Source organism: Elaeis guineensis, chromosome 4 (assembly GCF_000442705.2).
Source record: "Elaeis guineensis isolate ETL-2024a chromosome 4, EG11, whole genome shotgun sequence".
NCBI classification, from domain to species: Eukaryota; Viridiplantae; Streptophyta; class Magnoliopsida; order Arecales; family Arecaceae; genus Elaeis; species Elaeis guineensis.
This window is the reverse complement of record NC_025996.2, coordinates 134,926,259-134,945,855: the sequence shown is the minus strand read 5'-3', so window position 1 is coordinate 134,945,855 and position 19,597 is coordinate 134,926,259. Positions and strand designations below refer to the sequence as shown.

Below are 19,597 nucleotides of genomic sequence, written 5' to 3'. Positions count from 1 at the left end.
GCCCAGCCCGAAGCATGATTAAAAATGAACATGGATGAGATCGAAGGCCCAGCCCATCATCAAACGGATGCATTCTAAAGGCAAATCATGTGGGGTACGATTCTCAAGGCTTTTACAATATCAATCTGGACATTGTGACTCACCTTGCCTCCGCCGTGGAGGTAACGTCAGCTAATCTTTCGTGTCACTTTCACGTAATCCCACTTCGTACTCACTCCGCAACAAGCAAGGTGGCCACCAAACTCAGTATAATTTTATCAAAGCCGTGTGCGGACGCAGCCAGCCCGCAATTCCACCTTAACCGAATGGGCACGCAGGCTTTCGGCACACAAGAGACAAAACGCTCATGCTCTATATAAAATCCCAGCTCAGTACTGCTTCGACGCACCAAGCTACTCAAGCCTCTAGTTTATTTCCTTCTTTCCAATACCCCACCGAGGGATGATGGCACCTTCCGGTCTTGCACGGTTCCTACTCTGCCTCATTCTTTCCTTGGTACTCTCCCTCTCCGACGCCGGACGCATCGCCATCTACTGGGGCCAGAACGGCAACGAGGGCACGCTCGCCGAGACATGCGCCACTGGAGACTATGCCTTCGTCAACCTGGCCTTTCTTTGCACCTTCGGTGCCGGCAACACTCCGCAGCTCAACCTCGCAGGCCACTGCGACCCTTACTCCAATGGCTGCACCAGCTTGAGCCAAGACATCAAGTCCTGCCAGGCCAAAGGCGTCAAGGTCATGCTTTCCATCGGCGGCGGTGCTGGGGCATACTCTTTAACTTCCAAAGATGACGCCAGGCAGGTGGCTAGATACATCTGGAACAACTACCTCGGCGGGCACTCCTCTTCTCGGCCTCTAGGCGATGCGGTGCTCGACGGCGTCGACTTTGACATTGAGGGAGGGAGCCCGGACCACTACGACGACCTGGCAAGGTACCTCTCGGCCTATAGTGCCAAGGGGAAGAAGGTCTACTTGACGGCGGCGCCGCAGTGTCCCTACCCAGATGCTTGGGTCGGTGGAGCCCTCGACACGGGGCTCTTCGACTACGTCTGGGTGCAATTCTACAATAATCCACCATGCCAGTATTCTTCGGGGGATGCGACCAACCTGGAGGATGCTTGGAAGCAATGGACGTCGGGGATCAAGGCGACCAATATCTTCCTCGGCTTGCCGGCGGCACCAGATGCGGCGGGGAGTGGGTTCATTCCGATCGGGGACCTCAAGTCTCAGGTGCTTCCGGCGCTGAAGAAGTCTAGCAAGTATGGAGGGGTGATGCTGTGGTCCAAATACTATGACGACCAGACTGGGTATAGCAAGGCTATCAAGCCTGATGTTTGAGTTAGCTTTGCCGTGTCTCTTTTGTTGGATGCTGGTGCTTTATATTAATCCGGTGAAGTTAAATATTGTGTGAAATCATAAGCTGATATAGTTTGTATATGTATAGTGGGGTTGTGCCGTTGTGATCATGTGTTTTGGAGATGGCCGGGCTAGGTGTGATTTATATCTCTGATGAAGGTATATATTAAAGTTCTTTGCACTTTCATTTTGGTGTCTCATCAGTTTTTTTTGACAAATCATATTTATTAATTCAATCTAAAATAGAAACTTCTATGAGCATCAACAAACAAAAAATATAGAAAAACTTAGCATAAATCATCCGTGGCGTAGATCATGTCTCATTGACTTTTGAGAAATACCGCTACGCACCAATTGGCTTGGATAGAAGCTGATATTATTATACTCACCATATCGAGAATTATTATGCATAACAAAATAAGCTTGGTTCTTTAGCTATCAGAATACTTGTACATAGAAAAATAATAATGGATAGGTGTTATAGGTAAAAAATCTTTGGTGCTCAAATCGAAAAGTACATTGGCTAATCTTGACCGTGGTCAACCCAAGGGTCGACTGCTGACTTGTGCATTAGCCACTGACCCCTATCTCCAATAACCACCATATTTCAATTGTCAATCTCTGCTTCAACCAACCTCTATTTTGATCGATAAATTTGAAAGGATTGATCAGGAGATCCTGTATATCTCTTCAAACCACACGACTGCTAGAAGTAGCTGCTATGGGCCGGATCAGGCAACAATAATCGTTGAATCCCAAAAAATTAGGCCAAAAATTCAGAATGATGCACCCAAAGAAGTATGCTTCCCTCTGCTTCAATGCCGCTTCCACCAGCCATTTAAATAAGCCATTTAAATAAGCCATTTAAATAAGGCCATCCTTGAAGTACGTAATCTTGACCAATTGGTCGCAATAACCATCCTGAAAGGTGGACTTCAGAAGAACTCTATTCTCTTTCTGAATAGAAAATATCTAAAGGACTTCGCGAAAATGTTGGATCAGACTGAAAAATACATTTGAGCTGAAGAAGCCTTTGAGAAGCATAAAACCTTAACCAACATTGTGACTGAGGAAAAGAAGGGAGACTCGAAGCTCTCCCTAATCCAAGAGGAGCCCTCAAGGAGTTGGCCGCGGTCCAGAACTCTATGCCGGCATCGACAATCTAGAACCCCTCCTCGAGGCCAACGACCTAGAAGGCCCCAGGGACAGTGTTGCCCTTCACCGAGGCATTTATTTTCACAAAGGAGGTTTACTAACTATACATCTATGAACACATCCAAGATTCATGTGCTTATGAAAATCAAAGAGCAGATTCTCAGGATATGGAGAAAATATGATCTTGGTCAAATTAACTCGACTGGAATAACTACTGCTCTTCCATTGCAACTATGATCATAATACCAAAGATAACATCCAACTCCAAGATGAAATCGAGGAGTTTATCTAGTGGGGTCGACTAGATCTTTTCATCCCCAATATAAGGGGAGAGCATAAGGACTCATCGAGGGCACCTCGCCAACTAGAACAACCTCAACAGGAAGAGCTTACAAAAAATCGACATGTAGCTGCCATAACGAATGCCATCACTGGGGGCACGGCCAATTAGAGCTCGAAGAGTCCACTAAAAGGCATAAGTCCAAGGAAACTATCACTTTCTCTGAATACGATACGAAGGGGTTTCAGTTCTTATATAATGATGCGGTGGTTGTATTTTTAAATATTATAAATTATGATGTATGTCACATCTTGCTGAATAATGAAAGCTTAGCTGATGTCTTATTGTATGATGCATTCTCCAAAATGGATATTTTCTCGGATCGATTGGATAGACTAAACTCTCCTCTTATAGGCTTCATCAGAGATGCCATACCAGTTGAACGGGTCATTACTCTGTTAGTCATAGTTGGTCGATCGGGAGCCCCGACAGTCTACCACCCAAGTTGATTTTTTAGTCGTCAAAGTGCCCTCAGCATATGACACTATCCTTGGGCGACTGAGGCTCAATACCCTTAGAGCCGTTGTATCAACCTACCATCTGTTGATGAAGTTTCCAACTAAGTATGGGGTCGGAGAGGTCTGTAGAGATCAGGCACTAGCTTGGCTACACAATTGCTCTTTAAGGAACAAGATTACCTAATGCTTTTCCTATTGAAGGGTTGGACAACTGCGATGAATTGATCAACGAATAGGAAGAGCTAGTGGAGGATCTTGTAACAATTCTCTTGAATGATGGAAGCGATAAGCACATAGTTTGGATCAGGTCGAACCTAAATGAGGTAATTAAAAACCTGTTCACTCTCTTTGTAGAAAAACATAGATGTCTTTACCTGGTTGGCAACAAATAAATCAAAAATCGAACCCGAAGTTATGATGCATCGATTGTATGTGGACTCCCTACACCGACCTATCAAGTAGAAGAAACGAACCTTGATCCTGAAACATCAAAAAGCTATCTTTGAAGAGGTGGACAAACTAATCAACATCGGCTTCATTAGGAAGGTAATCTGTTCAGATTGGCTCATGAACGTGGTCCTCGTCAAGAAAGCAAATAAAAAATAATGAATTTGCACAGACTTCACCGATCTAAACAAAATCTATCCAAAGAATAGCTATCCCATATCTCAGATCAACCAACTAGTAGTTGCAACACAGGGCCACAAACTCCTCACCTTCATGGATGTCTTCTTTCGCTACAATCAAATTTGGATGGCAGCTGAAGATGAGAAAAAAACTACTTTTATAATTGATCGGATCTCTTCTATTATAGGGTTATGTCTTTTAGCTTAGAAAATGTAGGTGCCACCTACCAGCGACACGTAAATAAAATCTTCAAAAAACAGATTGACCAAAATAAGAAGATATATATGGATGATATATTGGTTAAGAGTCGAGTCTTAGATGATCACATTACTGACCTTAAAAATTTTTTTACCATTTTTCATAAATATCAAATGAAGTTAAATCCAGTGAAGTGTGCCTTTGAAGTTACCTCGAAGAAGTTCCTCGACTTCATGGTCTCACGTTGAGGCATTAAGCAAACTCTAAGATAATCAAAGCTATACAGAAAATAATTCCATCCAAATCAATAAAAGAGATTTAGTTCCTCACGAGTAAGATAGCCACCTCAATCGATTCGTCTTCTGATCGGTTGAGTGCTGTATCTCCTTTTTTAAGATTCTGAAGTAGCCAAAGAACTTCAAGTAGACCAAAAATAGCCAATAGACATTCAAGGAGTTAAGAAACTATCTCGGCATGACACCACTTCCTAGCAAACCAGAGCCAGGCGAGGAGCTATATATCTACTTAACAGTATCACCAGCGGTGATAAGCTCAATGCTCGTCTATAAGAAAGGCAAGACTCAAAAGTCAATCTACTATATCAGCAAGACCCTTTGCGAAGCAGAGACCAAATATTCAAGGTTCAAAAACCTAATCTATGCCCTTGTCATCTTGGCTTGAAAGCTTTGGCCCTACTTTTAGGCCCATACTATAGTATTTTTAACTGATTAGCTCTTGAAGTTTGTCCTGCATCGGCCAGATACATCGGGTTGGCTTGTAAAGTGGATGATCAAACTCACGAAATTTGATATAAAGTTTTGACCCTGTCCTTCTATCAAGGTGCAAATACTGGCCAATGTCATCTTAGAATATACTCCAGAAGAATTTCTCAAGAAAGCTAGGCCATTGAAGAAGGACCCATCTAAAGCTCGAGGAATTGTGGACCATGCATAGGGATGGGTCATCAAGCACCGTCGGGTTGGGAGCGGGACTAATCCTCATTGGATAGAAGGAACCATTGTAGAGTATGCTTTGTACTTTGAATTTTTAGCCATCAATAATGAGGCAGAATATGAAGCTCTTACCGTCGAGCTAAAAATTGCAAGGGAGCTAGACATACGAAATCTAAAAGACTGTAATGACTCTCAGCTAGTAGTCAGACAAATCTAAGGGCCCGGGACTATGAAGTCTAAGAAAAAGCTCAAGTAAGGATGACATCCTATCAACATACGGTTGCATGATACTACAACCCTCATGTCTATGGCAAAGTATTCAGAGTCGACAACCTGGTGCTACAACGGTCTGAAGTGTCTCAACCAAATGAATAAGAAAAGCTATCTTCTAATTAGAAGGGCCCTTACTGATTGGATGAGGTCATCAGATCCGAAACTTATCATTTGAAACAATTAGATGGAATCCCACTCAGCGATCATGAAATTCAAACAATCTATGGATGTACTACCAATGAATGTAAATAAATATTTTTTAAAAAATTCTTTTTATCTAATCCATAAGTCTTGCAGATAATTAAAGACTTCACCTAAGCCACGAAGTCCTTCGAAGGCGTCTTATTTTCGAATGAGAATAGCCATGAAAAAGGCACTTTATTTTTGAATGAGAATAGTCATGAAATCTCTTGAAGGCATCTCATTTCTGAACAAGAATAGTCATGAGAAAGGTGCCTCATTCTCGAATGAGAATAGCCATGAAATCCTTAAAGGTGCCATATTTCTGAATGAAAATAGCCACGAGAAGGGCACCTTATTTCTGAATAAGAATAGTCATGAAGTCCCTTGAAGGTGCCTCATTTCTGAATGAAAATAGTCACAAGAAGGGCGCTTTGTTTCCATACAAGAATAGCCATGAAGTCTCTCAAAGGTGCCTGATTTTTGAATAAAACTAACGATGAGAAGGGTGCTTCATTTCTGAATGAGAATAGTTACAAGAAGGATGTCTCATTTCCGAGCAAGAGTTAACCTAAGAAATCTTCAATGGCTTCATGATCCTAAACAAGCTAAATATTGGGCGTCCAAAATGCAACAAAAGACTCTTGGGGTCTCAGAACCATGCCCAACTCGAAGGGAGGCCTAAGCTATTCGAGGAATGAGGTTTTCATTAATGCATTCCTAACATCAATTCGATGACTATCCTATCGAGATGGGGTCATAAAGTCAACCATAAATGCATAAGGCAATTTAAAATTAGATATAGAAATAGAAGACCTTGAAGTCAGAGTAAATAGGAATATAATAATATTTTATTAATTTTCAAAAATCAGGATAATGGATTACAATATCTATAAGCCAAATTGGCAGACAAAAATATAAATGATGGCTGACACTAGATCTCAAAAAAAGGATCGCCCCAAATTTGGGATGGTCCCTCATTGTCTCCATCCACTATGTTGACGACCACAGGAAGGTTTGAGTCATTGGGAGGCATCACCTCAAGGAGATTGGCATCAATCCCTAGAAAAAATTGCTTATTCAAAGACTTGCACATTCTGAAGCCAACCTGGTAGGCCATCAAGGATGCCTTTAGTACCTAATGGATGAGTCTAACCTGATTCACAGCAAGCTTTGCCTCCATCTGCTTGACTTTATCTTTAGTAAAGTTGGCCATCGTCTTGCTCACCGCCAGTCCCAATCGAAGCTCCGCTACAGTTGATCTCTTTCTGAAGATCGAACATTCCAGAGTGGCAATTCTCTTCTATACCATGTGGAACTCATTCCGAAGTTAAACAATCTTCTCAGTGGTGCCCCATCTCGCTTCTTCAGCTACCTTATTCAAATTCATAAGGTATTCTAGGATGGCAATCTTTTCTCAAGCCAAGCAAAGTTCATTATGGAATCATGTGGTTCTCTCAGCGGCACCCCATTTCGCTATCTTGATAGCTTTATTCGACCTTATGCAAGCTTCAGCTAATCGATTCTTCTTCGAGGCATACGTTTTGTCTGTTCGCCTAATGTTCTCTTTTAAGTGCTTCACTTTTGTAAAAGCCTCGGTGCGTCTTTTCTCTCTCTCCGAAGCCCTTCGACTTGCCTTAAAAGCTCTCTTTATAGCCCCACATGTCTCTTTTTTAAGAACCTCGATTTGGGCTCTGAAAGGGAAAGCCATGGCCCTTGGTAAGGGCTCAACATGATAACAAATGATCATACATCCACAAAGCCTACACTGGCTAGACTGCAAAGAGATGGACATGATAAATATCAGAAAAAAATCTCAAAAGTAAAGAAAAAATTTTTTTATTAAAAAAAATTACAAGACATGATAGGCGAAATAAGAAGATAAAAGATTACAAAATCGAAGCCTAAACAGAGGCATTAACAACCTCGGGCTGTGGAACTCCTGAGGAGTTCATGGAAACTTTCGTTGCTAGTCCGAGGCTTCTTTGACGACTATGGGCTCCGATTGAGATAACATCTCGACAATCATGGGCTCTGGCTGAGGCTGCCCCTCGATCACCAGCTTGGTCGAGGGCTGGTCTTCACCAGCCTCATCTTCATCCAAGAAGGATAAGTCCAGCTCGGAAAGCATGTGGCTATTTTTTGGCAGAGCATACATTATGAGATGAAGAAAGCCTCCTCAGTGAACTCGATCTTCTCCTTAGTAAATTCCTAAGAGGCAAAAAATGCCTCAACTTCCTGTTGACCGGCCTCGATGACCCAGCATTCCATTTTCTTCTCGACCTCAGCAACTTTCTCTTATGCTGCCTGATGCCTTTTTTTCTCCAGAAGTTTGGCTTCAGCCTTCTTCTATGTTGCCTCAGCCATTGCCCATGTCGCTTCAGTCGCTGCCTGAGTAGACTTATCTTTTTTTAGTACCTCTCTAAGGTTCTTCACTTCGGCTTCAGCTTTATCAACCTTTGTTCAAAGGGTTTTAATCTTAAAATGAGCATCGATGACCTCTAATCATGCCACCTTTATGGAGTTGAAAAATGATGATATAATAACGAATTAGTGGAAGTAAGCAAGTCAATTACTGAAAATATACAAAAGAAAAAAGTAGGGTCAAGAATCTTACTTGGATGATAGAATCAATGGCATCTCTTTGTTGGATGCCTAAACTTTGGCCCTCCAATCCTTCGGCATCTGTTGGAAGGAGCATACCTTAAAGCAAGTCACGTGCCATACAGTGGTCTTCCAAAGTGGAGCTTGTTGGTGAGATCGAAGAGGTCCTCAATCCCCAATCAATGGAGGGAGCAAGTGACGCCAAGCCGACCTTCTCGGCTCAAGAAGAAGGTGGAACTAAAGCCTAGGGGTTAGGAGACAAAGCTAGGGGTGGCGGGCAAGCCCCCGGTGCCCGAGCTTGGGTTGGGGAAGCTAGCACCACCCCGACCGAACCAGATGAAACCCCTTTGGTTGGCTATTTTGTTTGGATGATAGCAATCTGGTGCTACTTCTTTGGGTCGGTTGCACCAGAGGTCAAGGTCAAAGCCTCCCTCTTCTTCAAATTCAATTTCTTCAATTCATCAAGCTCTTCAAATCTCATTTCCATACCAAACTGAAGCAAGTTAAAAAAAAAAAAAGAAGAAAAGAGAAAAGAGGAAAGAAAGGCAGAAAAGAGAAATGAGTTAGTCAAGCCGATGCTCACCTTAGGGGTTTGTTGGCCTGAGACCAATATTGTAGAGTGTCTGTTCCAATAGCAGCTATGACAGTGATAGAATCTTGTACTCATGTAAGGCATTAAAGCACCATGTGTCCATATCCCTCAGTGCAAGAGCCCAAAGGGCAAACTCCTTAGGTCAGCCCCAACAAGCAAGTTTCCAATTCTCAATAGCAGAACAAGAAACATATAGAAAGTTTTTCTTTCAACCATGAATAGAAGAAGGAGCACCTCAGATCAAAGAAGAGATCCCCTTTTGGGGGAACATACCATCTGTTGGGTATAAAATACCCCCCAACCGAGGTTCGTGGCAGGAGCGACCACTCGAGGATTCTACCAGCGTCCGACTAGCAGGGCGACTTCGACCGCAGGTAAACTCCGTCCGGATTCCTACGGGAGCCGAACCCCATCCCCTACTTCAACTGCAGGTAGACTCCGTCTGGACTCCCACGGGAGCCGGACCTCATCCTCGACTTCAACAGCAGGGCGACTTCGACTGCAGGTAAACTCCGTCTGAACTCCCACGGGAGCCGAACCTCGTCCTCAACTTCGACTGCAGGTAGACTCCGTCCGGACTCCCACGGGAGCCGGACCTCGTCCTCAACTTCGACCGCAGATAGACTCCGTCCGGACTCCCACGGGAGTCGGACCTCGTCCTCGACTTCAACAGCAGGGCGACTTCGACCGCAGGTAAACTCCGTCCGGACTCCCACGGGAGCCGGACCTCATCCTCAACTTCGACTGCAGCTAGACTCCGTCCGGACTTGTCCTCAACTTCGACTGCAGGTAGACTCCGTCCGGACTCTCACGGGAGCCGGACCTCATCCTCGACTTCAACAGCAGGGCGACTTCGACCGCAGATAAACTCCGTCCGGACTCTCATGGGAGCTGGACCTCGTCCTCAACTTCGACTGCAGGTAGACTCCGTCCGGACTCCCACGGGAGCCAGACCTCGTCCCCAACTTCGACTGCAGGTAGACTCCATCCGGACTCCTACGAGAGCCGAACCCCATCTCCTACTTCAACAGCAGGTAGACTCCATCCAGACTCCCATGGGAGCCGGACCTCATCCTTGACTTCAACAGCAGGGCGACTTCGACCGCAGGTAAACTCCGTCCGGACTCCCACGGGAGCCGGACCTCGTCCTCTACTTCAACTGCAGGTAGACTCCGTCCGGACTCCGACGGGACCCGGACCTCATCCTCGACTTCAACAATAGGGCGACTTCGACCGCAGGTAAACTCCATCCAGACTCCCACGGGAGCCGGACCTCGTCCTCAACTTCGACTACAGGTAGACTCCGTCCGGACTCCCACGGGAGCCGGACCTCGTCCTCAACTTCGATCGCAGATAGACTCCGTCCGGACTCCCACGGGAGCCGGACCTCGTCCTCGACTTCAATAGCAGGGCGACTTCGACTGCAGGTAAACTCTGTCCGGACTCCCACGGGAGCCGGACCTCGTCCTCAACTTCGACTGCAGGTAGACTCCATCCAGACTCCCACGGGAGCCAGACCTCATCCTCAACTTTGACAGCAGGTGGACTCTGTCCGGACTCCTACGAGAGCCGGATCCCATCCCCTACTTCAACTGTAGGTAGGCTCCGTCTGGACTCCTACATGAGTCAGACTTCGTCCCTGACTTCAACTACAGCTAGACTTCGTTCGGGCTCCTATGGGAGCCGAACTACGAGCTTCTACGGCCAGCGGTCCTCGCTTGCCACCTTAACGCCCAAGGCACTCAACGGGATTTACAGCATCCGAGCTCCTCTCAAATGGGCAGCTAGTCACCTTTCTCCGCCAGACACCTCAACTGAACCTCGGCCAACACGCCTGGATACCCTGGCAGGCCGCAGTAACGGCCATGCCTCTGCTCCACCTCCTGCGGCAGATTCCGCGCGGCTCCATCACTCTCTGGCAGGCCGCAGTAATGGCAACGCCCCTGCTCCACCTCCTGCGGCAGATTCCGTGCGGTTCCATCACTCCCTGGCAGGCTGCAGTAACCGCCACGACTCTGCTCCACTTCCTGCGACAGATATCGTGCAGTCTCTCCACCCTCTGGCAAGTGGCGACAACGGACGCCGCTCCACTACCCACAACAGGCTCCACGTGGCAGGCCATAGTAATGGCCGCGATCCCGCTCCACTACTCCTCGTAACAGACCCCTCCTGGCTCCGAACGGTGCACTGACAGGCGGTTACAAATGTCGCCATCAATCCGTTGCCCCCTCCGCCTATAAAAGGGAGACCCCAGATACGTTATTTTTTAAGCTCTCATATCTTACCTAGAAACTCTGCTAAAATTTTCGTTCGAACACTCCATTCTTGTTGAGGCAGAGAACTGACTTGAGCGTCGGAGGGTCTTGCCGGAGCAACCTCACCTCCGGTTTAGACTTCTTTTGCAGGTCCTGGCGGTGACCGCAACTCCCTCGACTCCAGCTTATCCGACGCAGGTGGATTTTTGTACCAACAGGATAGGCGCTAGAGGAAGGGGGCTATGCCTTCACAGTACCCTTGTTCTTAAAGGAGCGCTCAACGGGACCATCTCCGGTCACCTTCCCCGACATCCTCTTCTCCTTCCTCTGCAAGATTTTCGCCCGATGCCGTCCCGCAGAGCGTCCACACGGCGATCTACGGCCTCCGCGGCCAGATCTCAGGCTCCGGCCTCACCTCCAGTTTTCCAGCCTTCTCTCCCTCCTCCGGCAATGCCGGTAGGTACGGAGCAATTCGACCTACTGGTGCAGCAGGTCAGAGGCCTCACTGAGGCTATGCAGGCCATGCAACAGCAGCGCAGCCGCAGGCATCAGCGCGACTGGAGAGAGCATCGCCAGAACCCCAGCGTCCGGTGGTAGGGCGGGCTACTTGGGCCAGCCACCCCGTCTTCCCCGAAAAGACGAATTCGAGGGTAGAAAGCCCTCAGTCGGATCACGATTCCACCCCCGGGAGATCCCTACCTCTATTCTGCCAGAGGACCCTCGAGACCCATAGTCGAGAGGATTCCTTGGACCGGAGGCTTCAGGAGATGAACCGGTGGATCGAAGAACTTCGCCACGCTCCCCCCGCTCATGGTGAGGACATTTGTACTGACCCTCCCTTTTCTCAAATGATCATGCAGGAACCGATTCCGCCAAACTTCAAGCTCCCCCAATTCGAAAGCTACGACGGGACATCGGATCCGGTTGACCACCTGGAGGCCTTCCGGACAATGATGCTGCTTCACGGTGCGCCCGACGCCATCTTGTGTCGGGCTTTCCCATCCACCCTAAAGGGAGCGACGAGAAACTGGTACTCGATGCTGAAGCCGGGTACCATTTTTTTCTTTGATCAGATGAGCCACCAGTTTGTGCTCATTTTGTTAGCAGCCGACGTCCCCGGAAGGGTTCAAAGTCCCTCATCAACATCAAGCAGAGGGAGGGGGAGTCCATTCGGGCCTACATCAACCGTTTAAATATCGCTGCGCTAGAGGTCCGGAATCTGGACCAGTCAGTAGCTATGGCCGTCATGAAAGGCGGCCTTCAGAAGAACGACCTTCTATTCTCCCTGGAAAAGAAGTACCCCAGGGATTTTGCTGATCTGTTGGCTCGGGCCGAAGGGTACGCCCGAGCGGAGGAAGCCTTCAAAATGAAGGATGAGGAGACCGCGAGAGAGCGGCAGGCGGGGGACTCGAGCAAGCCCGCAATCGAAAAAGGACCGAGGGAATCTCGGCCCTGATCCCGAACTCCTCTCGGGCACAAGCACGCCCGGACTCCTCCCCAGGCACGTAGGCAGGGAAGCCCGGAGCGCCGGATTCGACGGAGCTCTCCTCCAAGAAGATTCCGCAGCTACGCCCCCCTCAACGCATCGAAGGCCCAGGTACTGATGAAAATCAGAGAGCAGCTCCCAAGGCCCGAAAGGATGCGCACGCACCCCGGGAGGCGCAATCCTAATAAATTCTGTCTCTACCATCGTGACCACGGCCACGACACAGAGGAATGTATTCAGCTTCGAGACGAGATCGAGGAGCTCATCCACCGAGGCTGGCTCGATAGGTTTATTCGACACCGGCCTGAGGGTAGAGAGGACCGACCGAGGGCCCTGCCGCAGCCTGAGCCGCCAAGGAGGGAAGAGCAGTCCAGAGATCGGCCCCCAATTGGGATCATCAACTTCGTCTCTGGAGGACCTTGACAGGAGGTAGACCTTCCACGGCCCTAGGGTTTGAAAATTTGTAAATATATTGAACGCTTTAAATCAAGATTTCCTTCAAACATGCACATCTTTCCCTTTTTGCATGAACTTGAAATGACAGGGGATGACCCCTTCAGATAGCGAAAACGAACCCCAATATGGCGGTTAACCGCAAGGTCGAAGGCCCGGTTCTCCTTAGATCGGATGGGGGGAGAGGCCCTGCAACGTCCATATGTGCCCCCACGGCCCTGTTAGGGACAGGAGGAGAACCTCGCCCTAACTTGAGCGAGGTCGAAGGTCCGGTTCTCCTTAGATCGGATGGGGGGAGAGGCCCTGCAATGCCCATATGTGCCCCCACGGCCCCGTTAGGGACAGAAGGAGAACCTCACCCTAACTTGAGTAAGGTCGAAGGTCTGGTTCTCCTTAGATCAGATGGGGGGAGAGGTCCTGCAACGCCCATATGTGCCCCCACGGCCCTGTTAGGGACAGGAGGAGGACCTCGTCCTAACTTGAGCAAAGTCGAAGGCCCGGTTCTCCTTAGATCGGATGGAGGGAGAGGCCCTACAACGTCCATATGTGCCCCCACGATCCTGTTAGGGACAGGAGGAGGACCTCGCCCTAACTTGAGCAAAATCGAAGGCCCGGTTATTTGTAGACTGGATGGGGGGAGAGGCCATGCAGCACCCATATGCACCCCCACAACCATGTCAGGGACAGGAGGAGAATCTCGTCCTAACATGAGCAAGGTCGAAGGCTCGATTATTTGTAGACCAGATGGAGGGAGAGGCCATACAGTGCCCATGCGAGCCCCGCAGCCCGGTTAGGAACAGAAGGAGGACCTTGTCCTAACCCGAACCGAAACCGATCACATCAGAGATAGGGGAAGAACCTCGTCTCGACACCAATTGGGGTCCGGCCATTCGAGACCCGACAAAAAGAAAAAAAGAGAGAGGAAAATGTGAAGGAACAATGGCGGGCTACCCCAACGAAAAATGAAGGCCGAACTACACCAAAAGCACAAAGGACCTCGTCTCTATGAAGAGGAAGGTAGAGAAAGTAAGATCTATAGTCGCAGACAAAAGGCAAATCGACACGGCGGTGACTAGGAATCCCCAAGCGACGTCGACGCCGAACTAATCAAAAGCACAAGAAACTCGGCAACGACGACCTAATGCAAGTATGAACAAAGAACCTTCGAACAACATCTACAGCGCACGGGACAAAAATGAAAGAAGCTCGACGCACGGCAATTCGACATGATGTACGAGTAAGATAATAAAGACCTTTTCATTTCATTAGCAAAATGTGCATTACAGAGCTTGAAAGATCAAAAAAAGAAAAAAAGAAGAAGAGAGAAGAAGACAAAAATAAAAACAACGATGACAACGACAACAGCAATGGCGACGACAGACAGGCAAGCGGCAAAGGAAGGCACTTAGAGGGACGAAGGGCAAAAGGCGCTCTAAGGGGGCCCGGCTTCCTCCGACTTTGAACTCTCGGCTTCGGCCCTCATCAGAGAGTACCTTAAGCTCTCGACTTCTCTTTCCAACTCTCTCTCTCTCATTAATATCTCCATGTACCTCTGATGAAATCGCTGGCTTTCGTTCTTCGCTTCTCGATGCCTCTTCCTCAGGACCTCAAATTTTGCCTCCGCGTCCTTCACTGCCTGCTGCTCGTACACCAATTGGATCTTCAGTTGCTGTACTTCGACCTTCCCCTCCTTAAGGGCGACAGATAGCTCCTCTGCGGTTCTCCTCAGGGATTGGAGTTCGTCGGAATCCCGAGCGGTAGCAAACTGAGCCCCTTCAGCTAGCTGTCTTTGGAGGCGGGCAACCTCGTCAGTCGTCATCCTGAGCTGCCCCCTGTATTCGTCCACCTTCCTACACCAGCTGGTCTGGTACGCATCGTAGTTCGCCTCGGCATCCCAGAGCTGTTGCTGAAGGTCAGAGAGCTTCTTCGACCATTCCTGGTTGCAATCGGCCCGTGTCAAAAGCAGGGATGAGCTCCCTTCCAACTGACTGATCCTCTCCTGCGCAGCCGACAGCTCCACTCTGAGAGAGCTGATCTTGGCAGCTTGAGCCCAAGATCGGTCGCTGGCACGCTTCTTGTGTTCTTCGAGCTCCTTCTCAAAGTTTGCCTTCCGTCGATTGTACTCCATGATCCCTTTCACGTGGAGGTTCCGAAAGTGGGTGGTCTCCGCGGTGGCTTCAGAGTAGCTCTTCCTCAGCCTGTGAAGCTCGCCGTCCATCTCCTTCGACTTTTTTGTTAAATGATGGACTTCCTTCTTCAGACGTTGGATTGTGGACTTCAGTGGAATCCCTTGTGGCAGGGGGAGCGCTTCGACAGGACGCTTCCATCGGGAGATAAAGACGTCAAGGTGCATCTCATTGCATAAAACAAGACAAAAATGAGGGGAGCAGAGTGGAGAAGCCCTCCAAAAGGAGAGACCCAATTTTATTAATTGAATATTTCTTGAGGAAGGAGGAAAAAAAATTGCAATGAAAGAAAAATACAAGGTCAGAGGTCTTAGACCTCTGGGATAGGAGTTGGGGAGCTCGGTGTTCCCGGAGGAGGGGCGGCGGTAGCAGTAGCAGTGGGAGAGAGACCGGCTTCATCTTCAGACGCCTCGTCCAAGAAGCCGAGGTCGAGCTCAGGGAATTGCTTGGCCACATTCTCCTGGCAGAGCTCGAATCCCTTGACGAATGCCTCCTGGCCGAACTTGACGTTTAGGTCTCTCATCTCCGCAGAAGCTTTGAACTCCTCCACCGCTAGAACCCTGGCCTCTGAGACCAGGACCGGGATCTGCTCCGCCAAATTTGCGACCTCGGCCTCCATCTTCCTCGCCGTCTCCTCCAGGATCTGCTTTTCTTTCTCCAGGGCTTATTTTTCTCTCTCCAGGGCCTCATGGAGGGTGGCCATCTCGGCTGTCTTCTCTTTGAGGTGAGCAACTTCGGCCCGTCGACCCTCCTCCACCTGAATGGCGTCCCTCCTCGCCCGGTTCGTCTCTTCGATATTGGCAAGGAGCTGGTGCCCGATCTACAAGGGCGGCTGGGAGGTTAGAACGAAAGTGAAAGATTGATAAAATGAAGGAGCAAGGAGGGGGGAAGGTGAATCTGTTTACCTTGAGAAAGGACCCTAGGGAGTCCCAGACCCGCTGTTCGGGATCGATGTGATCAATCCTTCGGACGACTTTGGGCAGGATGCAGCCGTCGATCAATCGCTTGATTAAGTCCCTGTCATTAAAGGGATAGTCCCCCGACTCTTCTTCAGAACCGAGGGACTCTTCGATGGTGGCTCGGCGGTGACTCACCCTACGGACCATCGATTTCCTTCTCCTCCCCCTCTCAACCCCCGGTGCCTCCTCGGGGCGGACCCCAGAAGCGGGAGCCTCAGCAGGGGGACTCCTTGAAGAAGCCCGGGGAGCCGGAGGTTCGGCGTCTGAGGGGACGTCGACTGTGAGGGCCACCTGGGCAGGCATGGCCGAGCTCGTCTCTTCCGTTCTGACCTTCTTGACCGATCCAGAGGCTGCGGCGCCTTTCCTTTTGTGGGCCTTGAGGCTCCTGGTGAGCATCCGTGCTGCTTCGGCGTCCATTCCTGTAGATAAAAAAAGAGAGAGGAAAAGAGATCAGTAAAAAAAAAAGAGAGAAGAAAAAAAAAGGAAGAAAGAAGAAAAAAGAAGAAAAGAGAGAGGGAGAGGAAGAGAGGGAGAAAAGAAAAAGAAGAGAAAGATGGGATACTCGCAGGGTCCAGGGGGCTCAGGCCGACGTTGAACAAAAATTGCTCCCTCAGAAGATTGGGGAGAGAAGGAGTTGGGTAACTAAGAAGTTTTCGGATGGCCTAAAGGTCGTCCTCTCCCAAGCTAGGAGCCCTGCGGGCAGAGTCCCTTAAGGATCCCCAAGGGGGGAATCCTAGCCTAAAGGTCGGGCATCGGACGAAGAGGTACTTCCCCTTCCAGTTGTGGATTGAAGAGGGAGCACCTTTCAGCAACCCCTTCTTGCCAAACTGGTGGGAGAAATACCACCAGTCCTTCATCGAGGGGTGGTGCTTGAAGGTGTAGAAGTACCTAAACAAGGAAAGAGAGGGCTGAACTTCGACTACGTGGCAGAGGGAGAGGAACCCTATAAAAAATCTAAAGGAATTCGGCGCAACCGAAACTAAAGAAATGTCCAAAAAATGGAAAAGGGCAATGACGAAGGGCGGAAGCGGAAGTCGGAGTCTGGCACGGAAGGCCTCCTGATACAGGCAAAAATGGCCAGGCGGGGGAGTGCTAGCTCGGTCGGTGGGATCAGGAAGCTCCAGATCGTACTCCGGAGGAACTCCATACTGGATCCTTATCAGTAGAAGTTCATCCGGAGTCAGGGAACAGAGGATAGCCCCCGACGCAAAAATTGGAAGAGGCCCAGCCCTAGACATGGGTTCATCTACAGTGTAGGGATTCTGGGGGGCTGAGGAGGACGAACTCCTGGAGACAGAGATGCTGGAGGACATCTCGAATGAAAACCCTTAAGATCCTAGAGAAATCAGGCGGGACAAGAGGCGAAAAGTTTGCAGGGGACCAAGCCAGAGGGATGCGGTAGAGGAAAAATGAAGGAGAAAGGGCACCTAGATGGCGAGAACAGAAGTGAAGGTTTCGGGACTAACCTAGATCACTCCGATGGATGCAGAAGGGCGAGGACAGGGATGACTCGAAGAACACCTAGGGCCAAGGAGGACGCCAAAGAGGGTCAGGGTTCTCGAAGAGGAAGCAGACACCAACAGAACTCTCAAGCAGAATGAGACTTCTGAAGGCGGAAAGGCGGGTTTAAATAGACTCTGGGATCTGACGCAATAATGATCGCGGATCACCCCAGGCCGACCCGCGCTCGCCGTGTGTCCCACTCACAACTGCAGGCGACTAAAAGTGGCTGACAGCTGACAGGGCCATTACTGCATCGTACTTGGGCCAGCGCACCAGCAGAGATTCTGAAAGGCTCCTTCGAATCGCCCTGATTCAAAAAGACTCCAGCACGCGTGCAATAAATACCAAAATATCTGAGGGCGATCGCGCACAGGATTCAAGAAAATGGCTTCGACTGTGAAAATCTTTCTGTACTTCCTTCGTTCGAAATTCGAACTTGAAAGTAGGAGACTGGTGTTGGGTATAAAATACCCTCCAACCGAGGTTCGTGTCAGGAGCGACCTCTCAGGGATTCTACCGACGTCCGACCAGCAGGGCGACTTTGACCGCAGGTAAACTCCGTCCGGACTCCTACGGGAGCCGAACCCCATCCCCTACTTCAACTGCAGGTAGACTCCGTCCGGACTCCCACGGGAGCCAGACCTCATCCTCGACTTCAACAGCAGGATGACTTCGACCACAGGTAAACTCCGTCCGGACTCCCATGGGAGCCGGACCTCGTCCTCAACTTCGACTGCAGGTAGACTTCGTCCAGACTCCCACGGGAGTCGGACCTCGTCCTCAACTTCGACCGTAGATAGACTCCGTCCGGACTCCCACGGGAGCCGGACCTCATCCTCGACTTCAACAGCAGGGCGACATCGACCGCAGGTAAACTCCGACCGGACTCCCATGGGAGCCGGACCTCGTCCTCAACTTCGACTGCAGGTAGACTCCGTCTGGACTCCCACGGGAGCCGGACCTCATCCTCAACTTCGACTGTAGGTAGACTCCGTCCGGACTCCCACGAGAGCCGGACCTCGTCCTCGACTTCAATAGCAGGGCGACTTCGACCGCAGGTAAACTCCGTCCGGACTCCCACGGGAGCCGAACCTCATCCTCAACTTTGACTGCAGGTAGACTCCGTCCGGACTCCCACGGGAGTCGGACCTCGTCCCCAACTTCGACTGCAGGTAGACTCCATCCGGACTCCTACGGGAGCCGAACCCCGTCCCCTACTTCAACTGCAGGTAGACTCTGTCCGGACTCCCACGGGAGTCGGACCTCATCCTCGACTTCAACAGCAGGGCGACTTCGATCGCAGGTAAACTCCATCCGGACTCCCACGGGAGCCAGACCTCGTCCTCTACTTCAACTGCAGGTAGACTCCGTCCGGACTCCCACGGGAGCCGGACCTCGTCCTCGACTTCAACAGTAGGGCGACTTCGACCGCAGGTAAACTCCGTCCGGACTCCCACGAGAGCCGGACCTCGTCCTCAACTTCGACTGCAGGTAGACTCCGTCCGGACTCCCACAGGAGTCGGACCTTATCCTCAACTTCGACCGCAGATAGACTCCGTCCGGACTCCCACGGGAGCCGGACCTCATCCTCGACTTCAACAGCAGGGCGACTTCGACCGCAGGTAAACTCCGTCCGGACTCCCACGGGAGCCGGATCTCATCCTCAACTTCGACTGCAGGTAGACTCCGTCCGGACTCCCACGGGAGCCGGACCTCGTCCTCAATTTCGACAGCAGGTAGACTCCGTTCGGACTCCTACGGGAGCTGGATCCCGTCCCCTACTTCAACTGCAGGTAGGTTCCATCCGGACTTCTACAGGAGCCGGACTTCGTCCCCGACTTCAACTACAGGTAGACTTCGTCCGGGCTCTTACGGGAGCCGAACTCCGAGCTTCTACGGCCAGTGGTCCTCGCTTGCCACCTTGACGCCCAAGGCACTCAACGGGATTTACAGCATCCGAGCTCCTCTCAAATGGGCAGCTAGTCACCTTTCTCTGCAAGACACCTCAATCGAACCTCG

General features: G+C 49.9%; 1 protein-coding gene across 1 annotated transcript; it reads left to right on the top strand.

The window, feature by feature from the left end:
- The first annotated feature begins 390 nt into the window (after window positions 1-390).
- LOC140857026 (hevamine-A-like) lies at window positions 391-1,530 on the top strand. Its single transcript, XM_073255232.1, has one exon. It carries the CDS (start codon window positions 442-444, stop codon window positions 1,336-1,338), a length of 897 nt encoding a protein of 298 aa, XP_073111333.1. The 5' UTR covers window positions 391-441; the 3' UTR covers window positions 1,339-1,530.
- Window positions 1,531-19,597: the final 18,067 nt, after the last annotated feature.

Bases quoted from the DNA above. Each gene is read 5' to 3' on its own strand.
- LOC140857026 (XM_073255232.1), top strand. From the start codon at position 442: ATGATGGCACCTTCCGGTCTTGCACGGTTCCTACTCTGCCTCATTCTT.